Raw genomic sequence first — 24481 nt, 5'->3', positions numbered from 1 at the left:
CCCCACGGTAAACATGAGGAGATGGCTCAGGTCTCCAACCTGACTTAGCCAATCTCTTGTGCCCCCCAAAATACTGGGGCTGCCTTTCGGGCTTCCGGCTAGCAAGCCGTGTACCCTTATATCTTCGCCGTTCTTCCATTCTCCTGTAATCCCTCCTCGTGTAACAGTACTCTTCTTGCGTTGTGTACAATCAGTCATCGACACGGAACTCCAACATGTAGCACCAGTCATGTAGATTTATTCTGTTAGGAACAGCACAAAATTGCACGTCATGCAATGCACGGCTCACCATACAACTCTGCACTCACGCATTGTACAAAATATATGAACCCCCCCCCCACCAGACACAGTAAGTTGCTAGCTAGTACTGGCGGGAATTCTTTACAACAAAATGCACAACAAATATTCTCCAAAAACCGCTGCATCTTATGTGTGATGTTCGAATAACATTTACAAACAATTTGATATAAATTGTACATTTAAATAATCACTTGAGAGTATAAAATTCACTTTTGATGCACAGTGCTTTGCAACCAACAACTTACCGCTGGTTTGGTGCTTGTTCACTGGGACGATTCTAACTGGAACATCCCCCCTCGTAAGCATGCTACGCAAACCAGCCAATAAGATGCCATGTTGAGTAGGTGAAGGCAAGACAAACTCAAACCAAAAACCCATTGGCTTAACAATAAAGTGGCAAGGGGAATCACCAATATAACCCTGTTACACTCGCACTGTTCCAAAGAATCCCATGCAGGCTCTGGCACTCTCCCTGGATCTATCGACCAACTCTCAATCTTCTCCCAGGTCGTTACCCATTCGTCCTTCTCCCGGGTCCATCTCTCCATTACGCGCTGTTCCTCTCAATCACACTGCTTGGTCCTTTTAATGTGAGTTATTCTGTCACGTTCGATGTATGGAGGAGACCATGGCGCAGCGTGAGATGAATACATACTTTTTAATGAAACGAAGAACACTTAACAAACTATACAAAACAACAAACCGAACGTGAAGCTATAAACGATCGTGCAGACACAAGGCAACTAAACATAGACAATAACCCACGAAATACCCCAAAAAAGATGGCTAACTAAATATGGTTCCCAATCAGAGACAACGATACACACCTGCCTCTAATTGAGAACCATTATTAAACAACCCTAAAAACCTACAAAACCCCTAGACAGTACAAAAAACACATACATCACCCATGTCACACCCTAAACTAAACTGTATCCAGCCGAGCACTTCCTGACAGTTGACTTTCCTGTCGCCTAGAAGAAAACAAATCTCACTTTATGACAGACATCCATGCAGGACTAACATCCATTCAAATACTTGGATATAATAGGTCCTGTTGAAATTGTGGAGCATTAGAGGAGGGTAAATGTGTTATTTCCAATAATGAGCCAACTCAAATGTTAAGATTGAATTCATATTCATATTCATATAGTACAGTGTAGGAAGGAACCAGTATTTGTTGTCATCTTAATTTACCTTCTTTCCCAACCTGGTCTCAGAGGATTTCACATTATTCTGTAAGTAAATCCAAGACACTCCATTTAGTATGATATGTTACGTTTTGTATGGTATTGTCACGCCTTGGTCTTTGTGTTTTGTGTTTTCGTTGATTGTTTGGTCAGGCCAGGGTGTGACATGGGTTTGTTTTGTTGTATTTCGTATTGGGGTTTTGTGGTTATTGGGATTGCGGCTGAGTAGGGGTGTTGTATGGGCTTGGCTGCCTGAGGCGGTTCTCAATCAGAGTCAGGTGATTCTCGTTGTCTCTGATTGGGAACCGTATTTAGGTAGCCTGGGTTTCGCTTTGTATTTCGTGGGTGATTCGCTATACACCAAGTCACTTGGCTCTGTCATAACCTCACATGGTCTCTCCTATCATTGCTATGCAGACGACACACAATTAATCTTCTCCTTTCCCCCTTCTGATGACCAGGTGGCGAATCGCATCTCTGCATGTCTGGCAGACATATCAGTGTGGATGACGGATCACCACCTCAAGCTGAACCTCGGCAAGACGGAGCTGCTCTTCCTCCCGGGGAAGGACTGCCCGTTCCATGATCTCGCCATCACGGTTGACAACTCCATTGTGTCCTCCTCCCAGAGCGCTAAGAACCTTGGCGTGATCCTGGACAACACCCTGTCGTTCTCAACTAACATCAAGGCGGTGGCCCGTTCCTGTAGGTTCATGCTCTACAACATCCGCAGAGTACGACCCTGCCTCACACAGGAAGCGGCGCAGGTCCTAATCCAGGCACTTGTCATCTCCCGTCTGGATTACTGCAACTCGCTGTTGGCTGGGCTCCCTGCCTGTGCCATTAAACCCCTACAACTCATCCAGAACGCCGCAGCCCGTCTGGTGTTCAACCTTCCCAAGTTCTCTCACGTCACCCCGCTCCTCCGCTCTCTCCACTGGCTTCCAGTTGAAGCTCGCATCCGCTACAAGACCATGGTGCTTGCCTACGGAGCTGTGAGGGGAACGGCACCTCAGTACCTCCAGGCTCTGATCAGGCCCTACACCCAAACAAGGGCACTGCGTTCATCCACCTCTGGCCTGCTCGCCTCCTACCACTGAGGAAGTACAGTTCCCGCTCAGCCCAGTCAAAACTGTTCGCTGCTCTGGCCCCCCAATGGTGGAACAAACTCCCCCACGACGCCAGGACAGCGGAGTCAATCACCACCTTCCGGAGACACCTGAAACCCCACCTCTTTAAGGAATACCTAGGATAGGATAAAGTAATCCTTCTCACCCCCCCCTTAAAATATTTAGATGCACTATTGTAAAGTGGCTGTTCCACTGGATGTCATAAGGTGAATGCACCAATTTGTAAGTCGCTCTGGATAAGAGCGTCTGCTAAATGACTTAAATGTAAATGTAATGTAAATGATTGTTCCTGTCTCTGTGTAGTGTTCACCAGATAGGCTGTAATAGGTTTCACGTTCCGTTTGTTGTTTTGCTTTTGTATTAAGTTATTTCATGTATCGCTCTTCATTTATTAAAGACATGAGTAACCACGCTGCATTTCGGTCCGACTCTCTTTCTACAAACGAAGAACGCCGTTACAGGTATGTAATACAGTCGTGGCCAAAAGTTTTGAGAATGACACAAATATTAATTTTCACAAAGTTTGCTGCTTCAGTGTCTTTAGATATGTTTGTCAGATGTTACTATGGAATACTGAAGTATAATTACAAGCATTTCATAAGTGTTTATTGACAATTACATGAAGTTGATGCAAAAAGTCAATATTTGCTGTGTTGACCCTTCTTTTTCAAGACCTCTGCAATCCTGGCGTGCTGTCAATTAACTTCTGGGCCACATCCTGACTGATGGAAGCCCATTCTTGCATAATTAATGCTTGGAGTTTGTCAGAATTTGTGGGGTTTTGTTTGTGCACCTGCCTCTTGCGGATTGACCACAAGTTCTCAATGGGATTAAGGTCTGGGGAGTTCCCTGGCCATGGACCCAAAATATCCATGTTTTGCCACTTAGTTATCCCTTTTGCCTTATTGCAAGGTGATCCATCATGCTGGAAAAGGCCTTGTTCGTCACCAAACTGTTCCTAGATAGTTGGGAGAAGTTGCTCTCGGAAGGATGTGTTGGTACCATTCTTTATTCATGGCTGTGTTCTTAGGCAAAATTGTGAGTGAGCCCACTCCCTTGGTTGAGAAGCAACCAAGGGTCTCGGGATGCTTTACAATCGGAAAGGTCTCCGGTCTCCGGTCTCTGGATGCCCCAAACAATCGGAAAGGGGATTCATCATAGAAAATGACTACCCCAGTCCTCAGCAGTTCAATCCCTGTACCTTTTGCAGAATATCAGTCTGTCCCTGATGTTTATCCTGGAGAGAAGTGGCTTCTTTGCGGCCCTTCTTGACACCAGGCCATCCTCCAAAAGTCTTCGCCTCACTGTGCATGCAGATGCACTCACACCTGCCTGCTGCCATTCCTAAGCAAGCTCTGTACTGGTGGTGCACCGATTCCGCAGCTGAATCAACTTTAGGAGACGGTCCTAGCGCTTGCTGGACTTTCTTGGGCGCCCTGAAGCCTTATTCAAAACAATTGAACGGCATCTCCTTGAAGTTCTTGATGGTCCGATAAGTGGTTGATTTAGGTGCAATCTTACTGGCAGCAATATCCTTGCCTGTGAAGCCCTTTTTGTGCAAAGCAATGATGACGGTACATGCTTCCTTGCAGGTAACCATGATTGACAGAGGAAGAACAATGATTCCAAGCACCACCCTTCTTTTGAAGCTTCCAGTCTGTTATTCGAACTCAATCAGCATGACAGAGTGATCTCCAGCCTTTGCCTCGTCAACACTCACACCTGTGTTAACGAGAGCATCACTGACATTGATGTCAGCTGGTCCTTTTGTGGCAGGGTTGAAGTGCAGTGTAAATGTTTTTTTGGGGCTTCAGTTCATTTGCATGGCAAAGAGGGACTTTGCAATTAATTGCAATTCATCTGATCACTCTTCATAACATTCTGGAGTATATGCAAATTGCCATCATACTTTGTGAAAATGAATTTTGGCTACGACTGTACATTTGTAGATGTCAATCACAAGTATGATATGTTAGAAATTCCAATTCATGTTATATGTTACGAATTTGCACAGTATGTTACACATTTACAAAATGTATGATATGTTACAAATTCTAGCTTGCTAATGTTAGCTAGGCTAGGGGTTAGGGGTAAGGTTAAGGTTAAGTTTAGGAGGTAGGATAAAGGGTCAAGATTAGGGTTAGGGGAAGGTTTAGCTACAATGGTTAAGGTTAGGGTTAGGTGAAGGGTTACCTAAAATGCTCAGTATTTGCAAAGTAGCTCAAAATAGTACATTGTTGAAAAGTTGCTAATTAGCTAAAATGCTACGGTTGTCCATGATGAGATTCGAATTCACAACCTTTGGGTTGCTAGACATTTGCATTATACCCCCGACCAACCACCCTACGAAGTAAACATCTGTCTTATGTAACCATACCAAACTTAACATATCAAAGTAAATGGAGTGTCTTACAGAATAATACAAAGGGTTCTGAGACCAGGTTGTCTTTCCAATGCCAGTCCTGTTTTTCTTTGGCTGGACTACTGAATCTTCATCCTCTTACATCTCTCTCTCTCCTGTTGCTCTTTCAAATCCAACTGCTTTCCATCCGACTTGGGAAGAGGAATACCTGTTGTATTTTGTAAGTCGCTCTGGATAAGAGCGTCTGCTAAATGACTTAAATGTAATGTAATGTAAATATTCGGCGCACGTGACAAATAAACTTTGATTTGATTTGACTGGGTTGTGTCCTAGCCTACTGGTTAGTTGTCTGACCAACTGTGTGCTTCCGCCTACAGGAGATGAGTCTGAGCAGTATGTCTGCGGGGCTGCAGCTGTATCAGGATGTGCTGGGTGAGCTGAAGGTGACAGGACTCCTGGCTGACATCAGAGACCTGCTGGCCCAGGTCAACGAGGTGAGACTCACACACACACACACACACACACACACACACACACACACACACACACACACACACACACACACACACACACACACACACACACTAAGTAATAAGAAGTAGACACATGCACACTGGCACAAGATCATAGAGGTCCTACAATCATAAATCATATCATCACACTTGAGATGTTCCTTTAGATTAATAACCTTCTGTATGTGTTTGTTTTTGTGTTGTTCAGATGCAGGAGCCTGGCCAGATGAGCAGTGTGGCCCAGTACGAGGCCTCGGGACTGGCCTCACGTCTCCCAGGGGACTACGAGGTTCAGGTTGCAACTCACTTTACCCTGCTGCAGCTCCGTGACTTCACACAGAACCTAAAACGCAGCCTGCGCAACGTCGAACACCTGACTTCCAGGCCAGGACAGAGGGGCTGAACTGTACTCTACAGCAGCAGCAAAACCTGTGCAGACATGGATATGGGGAACCGGAGGGGGGTCGTCCGTGCCAGAAGCCTATTGGACATCTAAGGCAACTGCGTAGTGATGTAGTCTTGCTGAAACATGTTTAATTTCTGTTCCAGCCTGCTTCAGTCTTTCTATCTAATCTGTCCATCAAGGTCAAACGGGACATTTGAAAACATGAAGCATGCGGAGCACTTTATTTATCTGAGATAGGGGATGGCACCATAACCAATTGTGTAGCGTCCCTGTATCTGCCAAGGTCTGTACCTCATAGTATAACTGCAGGTAGCTGGTTCAAGCCTTGCTCTATCGGTTCCCCATCAATTGGGACAATAGCAACTGGTCAAGGACTGAGTGCCTGCTTCTACAGATGCACAATCGAGAGCATCCTGGCGGGCTGTATCACCGCCTGGTACGGCAACTGCTCCGCCCTCAACCTTAAGGCTCTCCAGAGGGTAGTGAGGTCTGCACAACGCATCACCGGGGGCAAACTACCTGCCCTCCAGGACACCTACACCACCCGATGTTACAGGAAGGCCATAAAGATCATCAAGGACATCAACCACCCGAACCACTGCCTGTTCACCCCGCTATCATCCAGAAGGCGAGGTCAGTACAGGTGCATCAAAGCTGGGACCGAGAGACTGAAAAACAGCTTCTATCTCAAGGCCATCAGACTGTTAAACAGCCACCACTAACATTGAGTGGCTGCTGCCAACACACTGTCATTGACACTGACCCAACTCCAGCCACTTTAATAATGGGAATTGATGGGAAATTATGTAAATATATCACTAGCCACTTTAAACAATGCTACCTTATATAATGTTACTTACCCTACATTATTCATCTCATATGCATACGTATATACTGTACTCTACATCATCGACTGCATCCTTATGTAATACATGTATCACTAGCCACTTTAACTATGCCACTTTGTTTACTTTGTCTACATACTCATCTCATATGTATATACTGTACTCGATACCATCTACTGTATGCTGCTCTGTACCATCACTCATTCATATATCCTTATGTACATATTCCTTATCCCCTTACACTGTGTATAAGTAGTTTTAGAATTGTTAGTTAGATTACTTGTTGGTTATCACTGCATTGTCGGAACTAGAAGCACAAGCATTTCGCTACACTCGCATTAACATCTGCTAACCATGTGTATGTGACAAATAAAATTTGATTTGATTTGCTTTTCTTCATCTCTTTCTCCCCATGAGGGTTTTGTTCTGAGCTCATTCTGCCACTCATCACCACCTCTGATTGCTTTCTCAGACTTTCCTTGAGATAAAGCAACACCGATAGCTGCCATATAGTGGCAAGTCCCCGACAGTCTCTGAGATACTTATTTATACTTAAAAAATATATATATATATTTATGAAGTACTGGGATATCATTTGTTTGTGTATTTGAATTCATTTGTTGTGTATGCAGGTATTTATTTGTAATGTATTTATACTGTATGTGTTTGTTTACTGATTGATACTGTTATTCCTAGAGTCATTTCCTAGTGGGTGTCAAGAGATTTGTACTGTATGTGGTTTTGCAGAGAGGTCATATTTTATATACCAGGAGCTCCGATCTCCTTCCCTTTGTTTTATTTATTATTATATGTTTGTATTTTTACAGGACAATAGGAAGTTGGAAGACATGTATAGAACAAACAGTGAGGATGGGCTTTAGACGAACGGCCGAGTTGAAACTTGATCTCGTCGCCTTGGAGGCATGTGTGGTCTGGGAATCGAGTGTGTTACTGCTCGAACCAGACTCCGGCACGAGAGGGTTATTGGTCAATACAGTCACCCCTAGAGTCATTTCCTGGTAGGCGTGTCATCCCCTGTTTAGGAAGATCATATTCTAGTTTTATTAACACAAAACAAAGTCTAGAAAGTTAGAAAAGTTATCAATTTATTTAGTCTAGCAGTGATGATGAAATATACTCTTCAAGCTGAAGTATGTAAGACATTGAACATGTTGTACTTGTGACAACGTACTGTCTTTTGATTTTAGACTGTATTTAGGTCTAGTGTGTATCAAGCGTGTCCTTGTTTAAAATGGTGATGTCATCTTATTAACAGAAATGGTTTTGTTAGTGAACACTATGGGGAAAATAATTTAACTACAGTTGTACTATTGTTGATCAGTTACTTGCGTTAATCGGTTGATTCCATATATTTTGCACTAAAGTGTTTTTTTCTCCAACAGTAATAAACCTTTAATGTGTAACAAGAAACGTGTTACTTTTCTAGTCTCTGTTTCATCAGAATGGAAGTTACCTGGAGCAATACAGTGTACTCAGTTAAATAAAGGTAAAAAGTGTGTATATATATATATACTCAGGAAGGATTTCCTGCAAACACACTTGTGTGAAGCGTCCAGGCTGTTAGAATGTGATTTTGGCTATGAACTCCTCTCATAAATTAACAAACATTGAAAGCTTCCAGGCTGTTCACTGTTTACATGCCTTGTTGTTTTCTGGGAAGAAGCAGGGAGCGATCCCATTGTTGTTACAACTATGGTAAGCACTTTGGTCAATCTGGAAAGCCAGAGTGATGATTCAAATATTTCTTGCTTTCAAATGTTGTCCATGACTTGATTGACCATTTTGAACAGATTCACAACATTGTCATAGAGCTGCGAAGACCTGTTGGAGACGGCAGAGCTTTTACAAGAAGCAGGGATGTGAAGAGGGAACAAATCAAATCAAATTGTATTTGTCAAATGTACCGAATACAATACAATGAAATGCTTTCTGACAAGCCCTTACTTAACCAACAATGCAGTTTTAAGAAATTACCTAAAAAAAGTAAGAGATAAGCATAACAAATGATTAAAGAGCAATGCATATAGTCTGGGTAGCCTTTTGATGAGCTGTTCAGGAGTCTTATGGTTTGGGGGTAGAAGCTATTTAGGAGCCTCTTGGACCTAGATTTGGCGCTGCGGTACCGCTTGCCGTGCGGTAGCAGAGAGAACAGTCTATGACTAGGGTGGCTTGAGTCTTTGACAATTTTCATGGCCTTCCTCTGACACCGCCTGGTGTAGAGGTCCTGGATGGCAGGAAGCTTGGCCCCGGTGATGTACTGGGTAGTACGCATTACCCCCTGTAGTGCCTTGTGGTCGGAGGTTGAGCAGTTGCCATACCAGGCAGTGATTGCAACCTGTCAGGATGCTCTCGATGGTGCAGCTGTAAAACCTTTTGAGGATCTGAGGACCCATGCCAAATCTTTTCAGTCTCCTGGGGGGTAAATCGGTTTTGTCGTGCCCTCTTCAAGACTGTCTTGGTGTGCTTGGACCATCTTAGTTTGTTTTGTGATGTGGACGCCAAGGAACTTGAAGCTCTCAACCTGCTCCACTACATCCCTGTCGATGAGAATGGGGGCATGCACGGTCCTCATTTTCAGGTAGTCCACAATCACCTCCTTTGCCTTGATGATGTTGAGGGAGAGATTGTTGTCCTTGCACCACACGGTCAGGTCTCTGACCTCCTCCCTATAGGCTGTCTCATCATGGGGTCGTGCCTGGCCGTGCAGTCATGAGTGAACAGGGAGTACAGGAGGGGACTGTGCACGCACCCCTGAGGCCCCCCCGTGTTGAGGATCATTGTGGTGGACGTGTTGTTACCTAGCCTTATCACCTGGGGGCGGCCCGTCAGGAAGTCCAGGATCCAGTTAGTGTTCTTGGGCACAGGAACTATGGTGGTCTGCTTGAAACATGTTGCTATTACAGACTCAGACATGGAGAGGTTGAAAATGTCAGTGAAGACACTTGCCTGTTGGTCATCGCATGCTCGGAGTTCCCGTCCTGGTAATCCGTCTGGCCCTGTGGCCTTGTGAATGTTGACCTGTTTAATGGTCTTATTCACATCGGCTGCGAAGAGCGTGATCACACAGTTGTCCGGAACAGCTGATGCTCTCATGCTTGTTTCAGTGTTACTTGCCTCAAAGCGAGCATAGAAGATATTTAGCTTGTCTGGTAGGCTCGTGACACTGGCCAGCTCTCGGCTGTGCTTCCCTTTGTAGTCTGTAATAGTTAGCAGGCCCTGCCACACCCGACGAGCGTCGGAGCCAGTGTCGTACTTCCCGATCTTAGTCCACTATTGATGGTTTTTCTGTTTGATGGTTCGTCGGAGGGCATAGCGGGATTTCTTACATTTAGCTCAGTGCAAATGTTGCCTGTAATCCATGGCTTCTGGTTGGGGTATGTACGTACAGTCACTGTGGGGACGACGTCCTCGATGCACTTATTGGTAAAGCTAGCGACTGATGTGGTGTAATCCTCAAAGTCATTAGAACAATCCCGGAACATACTCCAGTCTGTACTAGCAAAACAGTCCTGTAGTTTAACATCTGCTTCATCTGACCACTTTTTTATAGACAGAGTCACTGGTGCTTCCTGTTTTCAGTTTTGCTTGTAATCAGGAATCAGAGGGATAGAATTATGGTCAGATTTGCCAAATGGAGAGTGCGGGAGAGCTTTGTACGAGTCTCTGTGTGTGGAGTAAAGGTGGTCTATAATGTTTTCCCCTCTGGTTGCACATTTAACATGCCGCCTCTGGATGAGCTTCCCTTTTTCTCTGATCAATCAACTTTATCAGCCTTTTTTGAATGCAACAAACCGAAAAAAATCTAACTTTGCAAGATTGAGTCTGTGATTTTGTTGTAGGCAGAGCCAGAGCGCAACGGAGTAGAATTCTATTTTAACGGAGGGGGTCCAAAAGCGGTCTTTCAATCACATTCTTTATATTGTTCGCTTGTTAGCGAGTTATTAGCCTAGTAATAGATAAGTATAGGTAAGCAATGGGGAGTTCCTGCTTCCTATAAGAGCACAAAATGTGTAAGCTACATTTCAATCTGTTTTTGAAAAGCCAGTCAGGTAAAAAGCTCATGTCTTAATTAAAGGGGCAGTGTTTTATTTTGAGAAAGGCTCAAATATGTAAATAAGCCTATAGGCAGAGGGGTAGTCTACATTGCCTTATTCTCTGTATGTGTCACGACTTCTGCCGAAGTCGTTGCCTCTCCTTGTTCGGGCGGTGCTCGGCGTTCGACGTCACCGGTCTTCTAGCCATCATTGATCCTTTTTTCATTTTCCATTGGTTTTGTCTTGTCTTCCCACACACCTGTTTTCAATCCCATTCATTACCTGTTGTGTATTTAACCCTCTGTTTCCCCTCATGTCTTTGTCAGAGATTGTTTATTGTCAGTGTAGTGTTGTTTGTTGTATAGGTGCGCGTCGGGTCTTCGTACCCATATTTTGTTTATGTTCTTTTCCTGTTTAGTGTTATGGAGCATGTTACTAGGACATTATTAAAAGACTCCATTTTACACTCCGTTTGACTCTCCTGCGCCTGACTTCCCTGCCACCTATACACATATGCCTGACAGAATCTCTGACCAATATATATGAAGTCAGCAGGAGAAGACACTATACCCATGGACCTGGAGGAACGCGTTCAGGAACAAGCGAGGGAGCTTGACTGTATCAGCTCCATCATGGAGCACATTGTCCAGAAAATGGACCGCTGGGAGAGACTGGGAGTTTCTCCAGGTCCACCACCACCACAACCGGAATCTCCCGTGAACGTTTTTTCCTCTCTGGAATCGAGGATCCATTTATCCCTACCCACAGGATACCGGATAGTATTCGATCACCCACCTGAAGGCAAAGCAGCGGGGGAGCTCCTCTATCATCTGAGGCAGGAGACGAGGAGTGCACAGGATTTTGCTTTGGAGTTTAGGACCTTGGCTGCCGGTGCTGGATGGAGCGACAGGGCCCTGATCGACCATTACCGTTGTAGTCTACGCGAGGACGTCCGTCGGGAGCTGGCCTGTAGAGAAACCACCCTCACCTTCGACCAGCTGGTGGACATGTCCATCAAGCTGGACAACATGCTGGCTACTCGTGGACGTCTAGATCGGGGTCTGGTTGTTCCATCCTCCCGCACCCTCTCTCCCGAACCTATGGAATTGGGAGGGATGGTGCGCAGGGAGACCGGAGGGGGTTCCCGCTGGAGCACCATTCATGGTTGCAGAGGGCACACTGCTGGTCGGTGCCGGGTTGGTTCCTCTGGGAATAGAGAGGGCAGGCAGGGCATTCTGGAATCACCCCAGGTGAGTAGGCACCATTCTAATCCAGAGCCCTCTGCTGCTCTACTGTTTGTCTCTGTCTCTTTTCCTGATTTTTCACTGCATTCCCAGTATAAGGCACTAGTTGATTCAGGTGCGGCTGGGAATTTTGTTAATAAACGTCTAGCTCATAGTTTAGGGATCCCTATTATTCCTGTGGATATGCCTATCCCTATTCATGCCTTAGATAGTCGACCATTAGGGTCAGGGTTTATCAGGGAGGTTACTGCACCTTTGTGTATGATAACGCAGGAGGGTCACAAGGAGAAGATTAGTATTTTCCTTATTGATTCTCCTGCGTATTCTGTGGTGCTAGGCCTACCCTGGTTAGTTTGTCATAACCCCACTGTTTCTTGACCACAGAGGGCTCTCACGGGGTGGTCGCGAGAATGCTCAGGTAGGTGTTTAAGGGTTTCCGTTGGTGCTACTACGGTGGAAAGTCCAGACCAGGTCTCCACCATGCACATTCCCCCCGACTATGCCGATTTGGCTCTCGCCTTCTGTAAAAAGAAGGCGACTCAATTACCACCCCATCGACAGGGGGATTGTGCGATAGATCTCCTGGTAGACGCTGCATATCCTAAGAGTCATGTGTATCCCCTGTCGCAAGCGGAGACGGAGGCTATGGAGACATATGTCTCTGAATCCCTGCATCAGGGGTTCATTCAGCCATCCATTTCACCCGTCTCCTCGAGTTTCTTTTTTTGTGAAGAAAAAAGATGGCGGTTTACGCCCGTGCATTGATTATCGAGGTCTTAATAAAATCACAGTGAAATATATACCTCTGATCAATACGGTTATTGAGTTAATGCACGGGGCACGTTTTTTCACAAAATTGGATCTCAGGAGTGCGTACAATCTGGTGCATATTAAGAAGGGTGATGAGTGGAAGACGGCATTTAGCACTACCTCAGGTCATTATGAGTACCTGGTCATGCCATATGGGTTGATGAATGCTCCATCAGTATTCCAATCATTTGTAGATGAGATCTTCAGGGACCTGCACGGGCAGGGTGTAGTGGTGTATATCGATGATATTCTGATATACTCTGCTACACGTGCCGAGCATGTGTCCCTGGTGCGCAGGGTGCTTGGTCGCCTGTTGGAGCATGATCTATATGTCAAGGCTGAGAAATGCTTGTTTTTCCAACAATCCATCTCCTTCCTAGGGCATCGGATTTCCACTTCAGGAGTGGAGATGGAGAGCGACCGCATTACAGCCATGCGTAATTGGCCGACTCCAACCACGGTAAAGGAGTTGCAGCGTTTTTTGGGGTTTTCCAATTACTACCGGAGGTTTATCCGGGGTTTTGGTCAGGTGGCAGCTCCCATTACCTCACTGCTAAAGGGGGGCCCGGTGTGCTTGCAGTGGTTGGCTGAGGCGAACAGGGCTTTTGAGCACCTGAAGACTCTGTTTACCTCGGTGCCTGTGCTGGCTCATCCGGATCCCTCTTTGCCATTCATAGTGGAGGTGGACGCATCCGAAGCTGGGATAGGAGCAGTGCTCTCTCAGTGTTCGGGTACGCCACTGACGCTTCGCCCCTGTGCTTTCTTTTCGAAGAAGCTCAGCCCAGCGGAGCGAAACTATGATGTGGGGAACCGAGAACTGTTAGCTGTCGTAGAAGCCTTGAAGGTGTGGAGGCATTGGCTTGAGGGGGCTAAACACCCTTTTCTCATCTGGACTGACCACCGTAATCTGGAGTACATCCGGCAGGCGAAGAGATTGAATCCTCGCCAGGCAAGGTGGGCCATGTTTTTCACTCGTTTTGTGTTTACTCTTTCTTACAGACCAGGCTCCCAGAACATTAAGGCAGACGCATTGTCTCGGCTGTATGACACAGAGGAGCGGTCCATGGATCCCACTCCCATACTCCCAGCTTCGTGTCTGGTGGCGCCGGTAGTGTGGGAGCTGGACGCGGACATTGAGCGGGTGTCACGTGCAGAGCCTTCTCCCCCTGAGTGTCCAGCTGGTCGTCTGTACTCTCCGTCTGCTGTCCGCGACCGATTGATATATTGGGCTCATACGTCACCCTCCTCTGGTCATCCTGGGATAGGTCGGACGATGCGCTGTCTTGAAGGAAGGTACTGGTGGCCCACTTTAGCTAAGGATGTGAGGATTTATGTTTCTTCCTGTTCGGTGTTCGCCCAGTGCAAGGCTCCTAGACACCTGCCCAGAGGTAAGCTACAACCTCTACCTGTTCCTCAACGGCCATGGTCGCACCTGTCGGTGGATTTTTTACTGATCTTCCACCTTCACAGGGTTACACCACGATCCTGGTCGTTGTGGATCGGTTTTCAAAGTCCTGTCGTCTCCTCCCTTTGCCCGGTCTCCCTACGGCCTTACAAACTGCAGAGGCCCTGTTTACACACGTTTTCCGGCACTATGGGGTGCCTGAGGATATAGTGTCTGATCGGGGTCCCCAGTTCACATCAAGGGTCTGGAAGGTGTTCATGGAGCGTCTGGGGATCTCGGTTAGTCTTACCTCAGGTTTTCACCCCGAGAGTAATGGGCAGGTGGCGAGAGTTAACCAGGATGTGGGTAGGTTTCTGCGGTCTTATTGCCAGGATCGGCCGGGGGAGTGGGCGAAGTTCGTGCCCTGGGCAGAAATGGCTCAGAACTCGCTACGTCACTCCTCCACTAACCTTACTCCCTTTCAATGTGTATTAGGGTATCAGCCGGTTCTGGCTCCTTGGCATCAGAGCCAGACCGAGGCCCCTGCGGTGGACAATTGGTTTCGGCACGCTGAGGAAACCTGGGAGGCAGCCCACGTCCACCTTCAGCGTGCCATAAGGCGCCAGAAAATTGGCGCAGACCGTCGCCGCAGTGAGGCCCCAGTGTTCGCACCAGGGGACAGGGTCTGGCTCTCTACCCGAAACCTGCCCCTTCGCCTGCTCTGCCGGAAGCTGGGTCCGCGGTTTGTGGGGCCGTTTAAAGTCCTGAGGAGAGTGAACGAGGTATGTTATAGGTTACAACTACCCACTCATTACCATATTAATCCCTCGTTCCATGTGTCTCTCCTCAGGCCGATGGTGGCTGGCCCGCTCCAGGAGGCTGAAGTGCGTGATGTTCCTCCGCCTCCTCTAGACATCGAGGGGGTTCCGGCGTACTCTGTTCGATCCATTTTGGATTCGAGACGTCGGGCGAGGGGCCTTCAGTACCTCGTGGACTGGGAGGGGTACGGGCCGGAGGAGAGATGCTGGGTTCCGGTGGAGGACGTGTTAGATCCTTCCATGTTATCAGAATTCCACCGTCTCCATCCGGATCGCCCTGCACCTCGCCCTCCGGGTCGTCCCCGAGGCCGGTGTCGACGCGCAGCTGGAGCCGCGCGTCAGGGGGGGGGTACTGTCACGATATGGGGGGTACTGTCACGATACACATATGCCTGACAGTATGGTAATAATTAAGCATTACATTACATTTTTTAAAGTGGTGTCTTGCATACTACAACACAATACAATGCAATTTACAGTCACCTATTTGGCCCATGGTGTTACAGACCAAGTAAAAAATCATTAATTGATGTCAAGCCCTTCATAATGTAAAAATGTTTTTAAAAGTATCATGCAATTTAGGCCTACATTGAAAATCATAGAAGTCAAAAGCTCAGTGCCCCAAAAATTGAAGGGAACATTGCTCCCAGGGACACCGATTCTAGTAAGTTGCCTGTCTATAGTTGCCTGATTGTACGAAGTACAATTATTCATGTGAATAATGGTACAGTCCCAGACCCTCCAGTGGGTGGCGAAACCATTACTGATGGTCCACCCACACAGACAGCATGGTGAAAAAGGCGCAACAGCACCTCTTCAACCTCAGTAGGCTGAAGAAATTTGTCAATTTGACAAAGGAGATGATTGTGGACTGCAGGAAAAGGAGGACCGAGCATGTCCCCATTCTCATCGATGGGGATGTGGTGGAGTTCCTTGGCGTCCACATCACCAACAAAATAACATGGTCCAAGCACACCAAGACAGTGTTACTGTAATTTAATTATGACAATGTGTTTTTATTAATTGAAAACCCTTAATCTATTTCATGAGAATTTGTAAGATTCTTGTTTGCATAAAATAGACGGAGACCAGCCATTTCAATAATAGGTAACAGAATTTATTCTCGGAGTGCGCTGCCACTTTACCACGAGCAACAGTTTATATACAATAACATGACGTAATTTCATTGCTCCTAAAATGAATCTCCAGACCGGGTCAAAGGGAACTTTAAAGGTTCATGAGGTTCTGAGTTCATTCTGACCCCCCCAGCACATACACAGGACACACAACACAACTGAATGAACTTTTTGACCCCTCAACATTATCGATCACCACTTAGCTGACAGTTCTAATTAACAGAAAACCTAGGAATGCACTCACTTCCTTACCTAGAACAGCCCAGAGCTCAGTTTCGTCAGTTCAACCATAGGTTAACTACCTTATCTGTTTACTTAATCCACAAACCATTTATTTCTTCCTATAATATAATAATAATAATAATAATAATAATAATATTATTATTATTATTATTTCTTCCTAGTTGGAATGGTGTTCATTAACTTTAATTACTCCTTGTCCGTGTCACACAATCCCTTCTTATGAACTCATATTGTTAATCAGATATAAAACAGAGTATAAGTTTACTTAGTTACAGTTCCATTTAAAATGATTTGTTTAGTCATTTAATCATAATTCTCCCAACAGACAGTCGTGAAGAGGGCACGACAAAACCGATTCCCCCTCAGGAGACTGAAAACCTCAAAAGGTTTTATAGCTGCACCATCACGAGCATCCTGACAGGTTGCGTCACTGCCTGGTATGGCAACTGCTCTGACCGCAAGGCACTACAGAGGGTAGTGCGTACATCGCCAAGCTTCCTGCCATCCAGGACCTCTATACCAGGCGGTGTCAGAGGAAGGTTCTAAAAATTGTCAGACTCCAGCCACCCTAGTCATGTTCTCTCTGCTACCACACGGCAAGTGGTACCGGAGACCCAAGTCTATGTCCAAGAGGCTCCTAAATAGTTCTACCCCCCAAGTCTACCCAGACTATATGCATTGCTCTTTAATCATTTGTTATGCTTATCTCTTACTTTTTTTGGAGGTAATTTCTTAAAACTGCATTGCTGGTTAAGGGCTTGTAAAAGTAAGAATTTCACTGTAAGGTCTACACCGGTTGTATTAGGTACATGTGACAAATATAATTTGATTTGTTCCCTCTTCACATCCCTGCTTCTTGTGAAAGCTCTGCCGTCTCCAACAGGTCTTCGCAGCTCTATGACAATGTTGTGAATCTGTTCAAAATGGTCAATCAAGTCATGGACAACATTGGAAAGTAAGAAACATCTGAATCATCATTCTGGCTTTCCAGATTGACCAAAGTGCTTACCATAGCTGTAACAACAATGGGAGTGCTCCCTGATTCTTCCCAGAAAACAACAAGGCATGTAAACAGTGAACAGCCTGGAAGCTTTCAATGTTTGTTAATTTATGAGAGGAGTTCATAGCCAAAATCACATTCTAACAGCCTGGATGCTTCACACAAGTGTGTTTGCAGGAAATCCTTCCTGAGTATATATATACACTTTTTACCTTTATTTAACTGAGCACACTGTATTGCTCCAGGTAACTTCCATTCTGACGAAACAGAGACTAGAAAAGTAACACAAAGGTTTATTACTGTTGGAGAAATAAAACACTTTAGTGCAAAATATATGGAATCAACCGATTAACGCAAGTAACTGATCAAGTATAGTACAATTGTAGAAAGTAATTTTCCCATAGGGTTCACTAACAAAATCATTTCTGTTAATAAGATGACATCACCATTTTAAACAAGGACACGCTTGATACACACTAGACCTAAATACAGTACGTTGTCACAAGTACCATCCAACCTTCTTAATTAAACTACACACATTAGAACATGTTCAATGTCTTACATACTTCAGTGTGAAGAGTATAGTTCATCAGGGTTAGACAAAATAAATAGATAACCTTCCAGGCTTTCACCAAGTGTGATGTTTACGACACTATAAGTGATGACTAAAACACACACAGTCAGTTAACATCAATTCACACTTGACTTGTGTTAATAAAAACTAGAATAGGAACTTCTTAAACAGGGAATGACACACCTACCAGGAAATGACTCTAGGGGTGACTGTATTGACCAATAACCCTCTCGTGCCGGAGTCTGGTTCGAGCAGTAACACACTCGATTCCCAGACCACACATGCCTCCAAGGCGACGGGATCAAGTCTCAACTCGGCCGTTCGTCTAAAGCCCATCCTCACTGTTTGTTCTATACATGTCTTCCAAATTCCTATTGTCCTGTAAAAATATATATAATAATAAATAAAACAAAGAGAAGGAGATCGGAGCTCCTGGTATATAAAAAAAATATGACCTCTGCCAAACCACATACAGTACAAATCTCTTGACACCCACCAGGAAATTAGTCTAGGAATGACAGTATCAATCAGTAAACAAACACATACAGTATAAATACATAAATACATTACAAATAAATACCTGCATACACAACAAATGAATTCAAATACACAAACAAATGATATCCCAGTACTTCATAAATATATATATTTTTTAAGTATAAATAAGTATCTCAGAGACTGTCGGAGACTTGCCACTATATGGCAGCTATCAGTGTTGTTTTAGCTCAAGGAAAGTCTGAGAAAGCAATCAGAGGTGGTGATGAGTGGCAGAACGAGCTAAGAACAAAACCCCCATGGGGAGAAAGAGATGAAGAAAAGCAGGCACTCAGTCCTTGACCAGTTGCTATTATCCCAATTGATGGGGAACAGTAGTGACTACATCACTACGCAGTTGCCTTAGATGTCCAATAGGCTTCTGGCACGGACGACCCCCCTCCGGTCCCCCATCCATGTCTGCACAGGTTTTGCTGCTGCTGTAGAGTACAGTTCAGCCCCTCTGTCCTGGCCTGGAAGTCAGGTGTTCGACGTTGCGCAGGCTGCGTTTTAGGTTCTGTGTGAAGTCACGGAGCTGCAGCAGGGTAAAGTGAGTTGCAACCTGAACCTCGTAGTCCCCTGGGAGGCGTGAGGCCAGTCCCGAGGCCTCGTACTGGGCCACACTGCTCATCTGGCCAGGCTCCTGCATCTGAAAAACACAAAAACAAACACATACAGAAGGTTATTAACCTAAAGGAACATCTCAAGTGTGATGATATGATTGTAGGATCTCTATGATCTTGTGCCGCCAGTGTGCATGCGTCTACTTTTTATTACTTAGGGAGTTTGTGTGTGTGTGTGTCAGTCTCACCTTGTTGACCTGGGCCAGCAGGTCTCTGATATCAGCCAGGAGTCCTGTCACCTTGTCAGTTGTCCCACGTTCCTTCAGCTCACCCAGCACATCCTGATACAGCTGCAGCCCTGCAGACATACTGCTCAGACACACCTCCTGTAGGCAGAAACACACAGCTAGTCAGACAACTAACCAGGACCATGTCCAGTAGGCTAGGACACAACCCAATAAGGAATCGTGTCCAAACTAATCATGTCAGCTTTATTAATCTATCTGTAACATTCAGCAGAATCATAGCATTGTTTTCCCTACACACACACCAGTGGAGGAAGGGAAGGACCATTGTTCTCAGTGAGTTTCATAAAAATACGAAATATATTCACGCCACCAAATAATTGATTAAAATACACTGTTTTGTAAAGAAGATCAACAGTAGTGTTAGGTTCTAAATAAACAGAGTAAAAACTAATGGACAACTAGGAAAAGCTCAAACCAAGTTTATTTACCCAACGGGTCAGACAGCTGAAAAGACAAAGACATGTTCCCACCAGCACGAGTATTTACACCCGACTTTAGGGTGACTCTTCTCCTTTTCTCTAAACATGACATCTGTGTTGCTAGGCAGAAAGTTAAGTGATGTGTGTAATAAACTTAATTTTCCCTTCGTGTGACCTGACCTCGGCCCCCATTCCTCACTAATCCACAGCTATCCACCCTTATCAGTGACCACAACCATGTGATTGGCTTTTCCCTCACTTAGTAACTCTCCAAGCCCAGGGCTCATATCCACCCTTAATTGACCCAACCATATACATTCCTCATTCAGATAACCATTAACTTCTGGTGTAGCAAGTATTTCGAATGATAACCCAACAGTAGCCTCAACAGCACTTTGTAGGGTAGCACCAGCTGGAGGAGAGCTAGTTTCCATTCTTCTCTGGGTACATTTACTTCAATACAAAACCTAGGAGAGTCACGGCTCTCACCCCCAAACATAGACTTACACAGTAATTATGACAACTTCCTCAAACCTATCAGAGCTCTTGCAGCATGAACTGACATGGTGTCTATCCAATCAAAGGATCAGAGAATAATCTACAACTGAAAGCATGCGCTACAGCTAGCCAGCACTGCAGTGCATTAACTGGGTAGTTGACTCAAAGAGAAAGACAATAGTTGAACAGTTTTGAACAAATTAATTTCCTCAAAAATTAAGGCGAAGCGAGAGAGAGAGAGAGAGCGCTATATTTTGTTGTATTTTTTTCACTTTCACTTGCTTAGCTAGAAAATGCAGCTAGCTAGTTTAGCCTAATCAAACACCCGGCTCAAACAGAGAGGGATGCTATGTTAGCTCGCTGGCTATCAAACACTGAAACTCTTCCAAGTCAAGGTTAGCGTTTGGTTTTAATATTTACTGCCACCAGGGCCGGCAGGTATAACTGCTAAACTGCTTGCTGACTTTACACTGTACTGCATGATTGTAGCGGGTTTACTAGCGCGTTAGTTATAGTAGCTATGTTGACTATGACGTCAGCTAATATGATGACAACGATGTACGCTGTGTGTAGCGTTTAGTGGTTATGATATAAATATTTGCTTGAAAAAGGTTTTTTCAGCTGATGTGTTGTGCACTGAAGTCCCCAAGCAAAGGGAAAATGTGAGAGGAGATTGTATAGACGTGAGATAGAATTATACAACAAAAGTGATCATGCCGTTTGTATGTGGCTGCTATGAAAGTGAACTGCGTTTGCGTGTGATCAGGGGTGTATTCATTCTGCCGATTCAGTTGAAAAATGTTTCTTAAACAGAAGCAAACAGAACGAAACATGGATAAACATACCCAAATTTGTCCAATAGAAACTTGTTTGCAACAGTTGGACTAATGATTACACCCTAGATCAGCTAGATGCAGGCAAGAGTGTGCAAGGCGGCTCTCGACCTCTGCACCTACGTTGTGAACTTACATTAATAGACTAGGTTGTAGCAACCTCCAGATGGGTATATGGAAAAATGTTGTAACATGTAGTAGTCTAAACTTAGCGATGTTACATTGAGCTGGGTGAATGGAATTTGACTGACAGTAATCCGATACGCTGTAATAGAAATAAGGCCATGCTCATTAAAAAAAAGAATTGTCCTCCCTCATCTTAAACAGCACTGACACACGCACACTCACCAGGGTGAAATCTATTTGGTTTAGGGGTCTGCAGACAGTCCTTAGTTCTGGTGCTGCGGGGATGCCCAGGGAGGTCACCATGGACTGGTACGGCATGTTCCTAGACTGGCTGGACGGGTCAAGGGTCAGGCCCTAGGAGAACAGGAGTGGTGTGGTTAAAGAGCTGGAGCCAATGTAAATGTAAAACAGAGAGAAGTTATGGTTAGTGCACTTTTGGAATCTGTGGTGTTAGTGGTCATGACTGGATGTAAAACCAACCACTGCAAGTGTAAATGCACAAAGAAATGCATCTGATTAGCATTTTAATTAAACCTAGATTTTCCTTAATTGGCCTGCAGCTACAAGGCATGATTGAATTGACTAAATGTAGCTGCAGCTAAAGGTGATATTGATCTTTGTTAGATACATGCTTTGCATTCTTCAGTTTTAAATGTGGCCTGTCGTGTGCTAGAGGTGTTTTTTTGCAAAAACAAACCACAATATTTGCATGATACAAATTCATCAAACGGTCAACGTGATTTCAACTCAAATTGAGCATTAAAGACCATGCAAAGCTGCGTAATTTTACCCATAGACGTTTGCGATAAATTACATGCAGTAAAGACAATATACACCAGGTAAGAACAGGACACCATCGCCCTCCCATAGACTTACCATGATTTTGACACTAGACTCGTGAACCACAGGGATGTTGCCTAATATTTTTTCGACCAAACTCCTTGCGTCCATTGACTTCTCTGAAATATGCGCGGACCGGACCAGAAAAGCTGAACAGCAGAGAAGACCTACAACTTTGAGAAAGGAAAAAACAGCTGCAGAACGACTCTACAATGCTACAGATCCTTAACAAGTTGAACTATGACGTACAGCCAGTGCAGCGCAGAACCGTAAGCAAGAAAGTAGCGCGTGCCAAATATAGTGCATTGAGTTACGCGGAATCCATGCACAATAAAAAAATACCTGGAGACAACCACTCAAAATATGTCCAAGCTATTATGACTTTCTTCGGACAATAATTTTAAAAAACTAAATATTGTTTCCAAGTAATAAAAAAAAGTTGCATCAAGCAGAACAAATGCACTCATTAAGAGTGTCCTAGTCACATGTATTCATACAAATATAAGATAAAATATCACTTACTTTTGAGAGTGTTCATTCCGTGTCAGTATGGTTAGTCTATTTTGCTAAAGACTTGAAGGAGACTTGAAGTATTTATATGAACGATAGTACGATTCATGGGAATTTCCACTGAAGGGTCATTGTAAACCTGCAATAGTGAGTGACTAATAATTTGGTCTCTATTCAATCTACATTGCAGAAGTCCAGTTTTACAGCGTGATTGAAATGTACAGGCAATGATCTCGCTTTAGCGGAGACTGAATTCATGTAGGCTCAATCGGAAATGAGATTACATTACATATTGAATCAAATCCCTTGAGAGATAATAGGACTTACCTCCGGCTGACCTTGTGATAGCTTGGCATGCATTCACTTTAAATAATGCCACATTAATAATGTTTACATATCTTACATGACTCATCTCATATGTATATGCTGTATTTTATACCATCTATTGAATCTTGCCTATGCTGCTCAGTCATCGATCATCCATATATTTATATGTACACATTCTTATTCCATCCATGTGTGTATTAGGTAGTTGTGGAATTGTGTGTATTAGGTAGTTGTGGAAAGATTACATGTTAGATATTACTGCACTGTCAGAACTAGATGCACACGCATTTTGCTATACTCGCATGCTAACCATGTTTATGTGACCAATAAAATTTGATTTGAAAATCAGAACATGAGCAAATATATAATCCATGTGATTAAAACTGCGTTTATGATTTAAAAAAAAAGGCAACTTGCCTATTAGGCTATCAATACAGAAACGATATATAGGCTAAGCCTAATTGTTTTATTTAGCTGTTTTACATCTATTATGATGCTATTATTTGTATTTAACTAGGCCAATATTATTTTATTTCTTATTGTGAAACACTTTGAGCTGCACATAATGAATCAAATAAATGAAACAAAGCTATGCCTTATGTTGATTGGATCCACTGTCCTACCCGGTGATCCCTCCACCTGGCTGTCAATGTCTGGACTTACTGTCGCACCTACCCTACAGCACTCCCTGATGTTTAACTGTCTGTGTCTTAACCCCATCTATTAAACAACGTTTTATTTATAAAGCGTGTTGAAAATGATGAAATCCACTTTAAAAGGGCCTAGCTGGTGACTTGACTAACAGGCCTATAGGCTATAATTGCTATAATTTTTTTACTCTTTAATTGACATTTGTGAATGGGAAATTAGTTGTAGCCTATAATTCAGAAAGCATGTAACATGAGTTTTTGATTCAATTTGATATCCTGAAGTAAACAGTCGCGCTGCGGACAATAGGCTATGCTTGAAAGTAGCTATCTGCGCTCCAAATACACAGCGGAGAACGTTCGCACGTGTAGCTGTTGACATCATGGCGAGCCATGACTCAAACAGCCTCATGGCATTTTCAGTGACGTTCATGTAGGGCTACATTACTCAGGAAAAATATATGTACATAATTTCACAACTCTAGTTGTAGCAATTCGACATTTTACGTACGCTACCATCTGAGTAGGCATATACAAAGGATATAAGGTTGCTTTACCAAATGCTTAGTCCATATTTTATTGGCTCAAAAATATTAAAGCCGAATATCCCCATTTATGAAATCGTTTTATCAGCAGCAAGTCAAGTCGTCTTACTTCGGGCTATGTGCATTGCGCAATGACAGCAGGCCCACACACATCTTGATTGCACGGTGTGCTCACTGTTCTTGACTACAAATCATTTTCTTAGGCAATAACTGACCTCATTCCCAGCGTCTTAGTGTACCATTTACCATGCCGTTCATGCATAACCTATATTGCTTCAAGAATTGGCATGATAGCGCTTTATGCTTCTTTTGATGGTAAACA

General features: G+C 44.3%; 1 protein-coding gene across 1 annotated transcript; it reads right to left on the bottom strand.

Moving 5' to 3' along the window:
• Positions 1–17712: 17712 nt before the first annotated feature.
• LOC118384416 (uncharacterized) lies at positions 17713–22769 on the bottom strand. Its single transcript, XM_035770934.2, has 5 exons — positions 22653–22769; positions 22167–22303; positions 21513–21644; positions 19355–19492; positions 17713–19192 (listed from the first exon to the last, which is right to left on the bottom strand). Exons 1-5 carry the CDS (start codon positions 22666–22668, stop codon positions 18998–19000), a joined length of 618 nt encoding a protein of 205 aa, XP_035626827.2. The 5' UTR covers positions 22669–22769; the 3' UTR covers positions 17713–18997.
• Positions 22770–24481: the final 1712 nt, after the last annotated feature.

The sequence above is a fragment of the Oncorhynchus keta genome, chromosome 5 (genome assembly GCF_023373465.1).
Source record: "Oncorhynchus keta strain PuntledgeMale-10-30-2019 chromosome 5, Oket_V2, whole genome shotgun sequence".
NCBI classification, from domain to species: Eukaryota; Metazoa; Chordata; class Actinopteri; order Salmoniformes; family Salmonidae; genus Oncorhynchus; species Oncorhynchus keta.
This window is presented reverse-complemented; position numbering and strand designations above follow the sequence as displayed.

Excerpts from the sequence above, each read along its gene's own strand:
- LOC118384416 (XM_035770934.2), bottom strand. Across the intron at positions 19,493-21,512 it reads ACCAAATAGATTTCACCCTG|GAGGTGTGTCTGAGCAGTAT; the intron begins GTGAGTGTGCGT and ends TTCTGCCTACAG. Across the intron at positions 19,193-19,354 it reads TGCTGGCCCAGGTCAACAAG|ATGCAGGAGCCTGGCCAGAT; the intron begins GTGAGACTGACA and ends TGTGTTTTTCAG.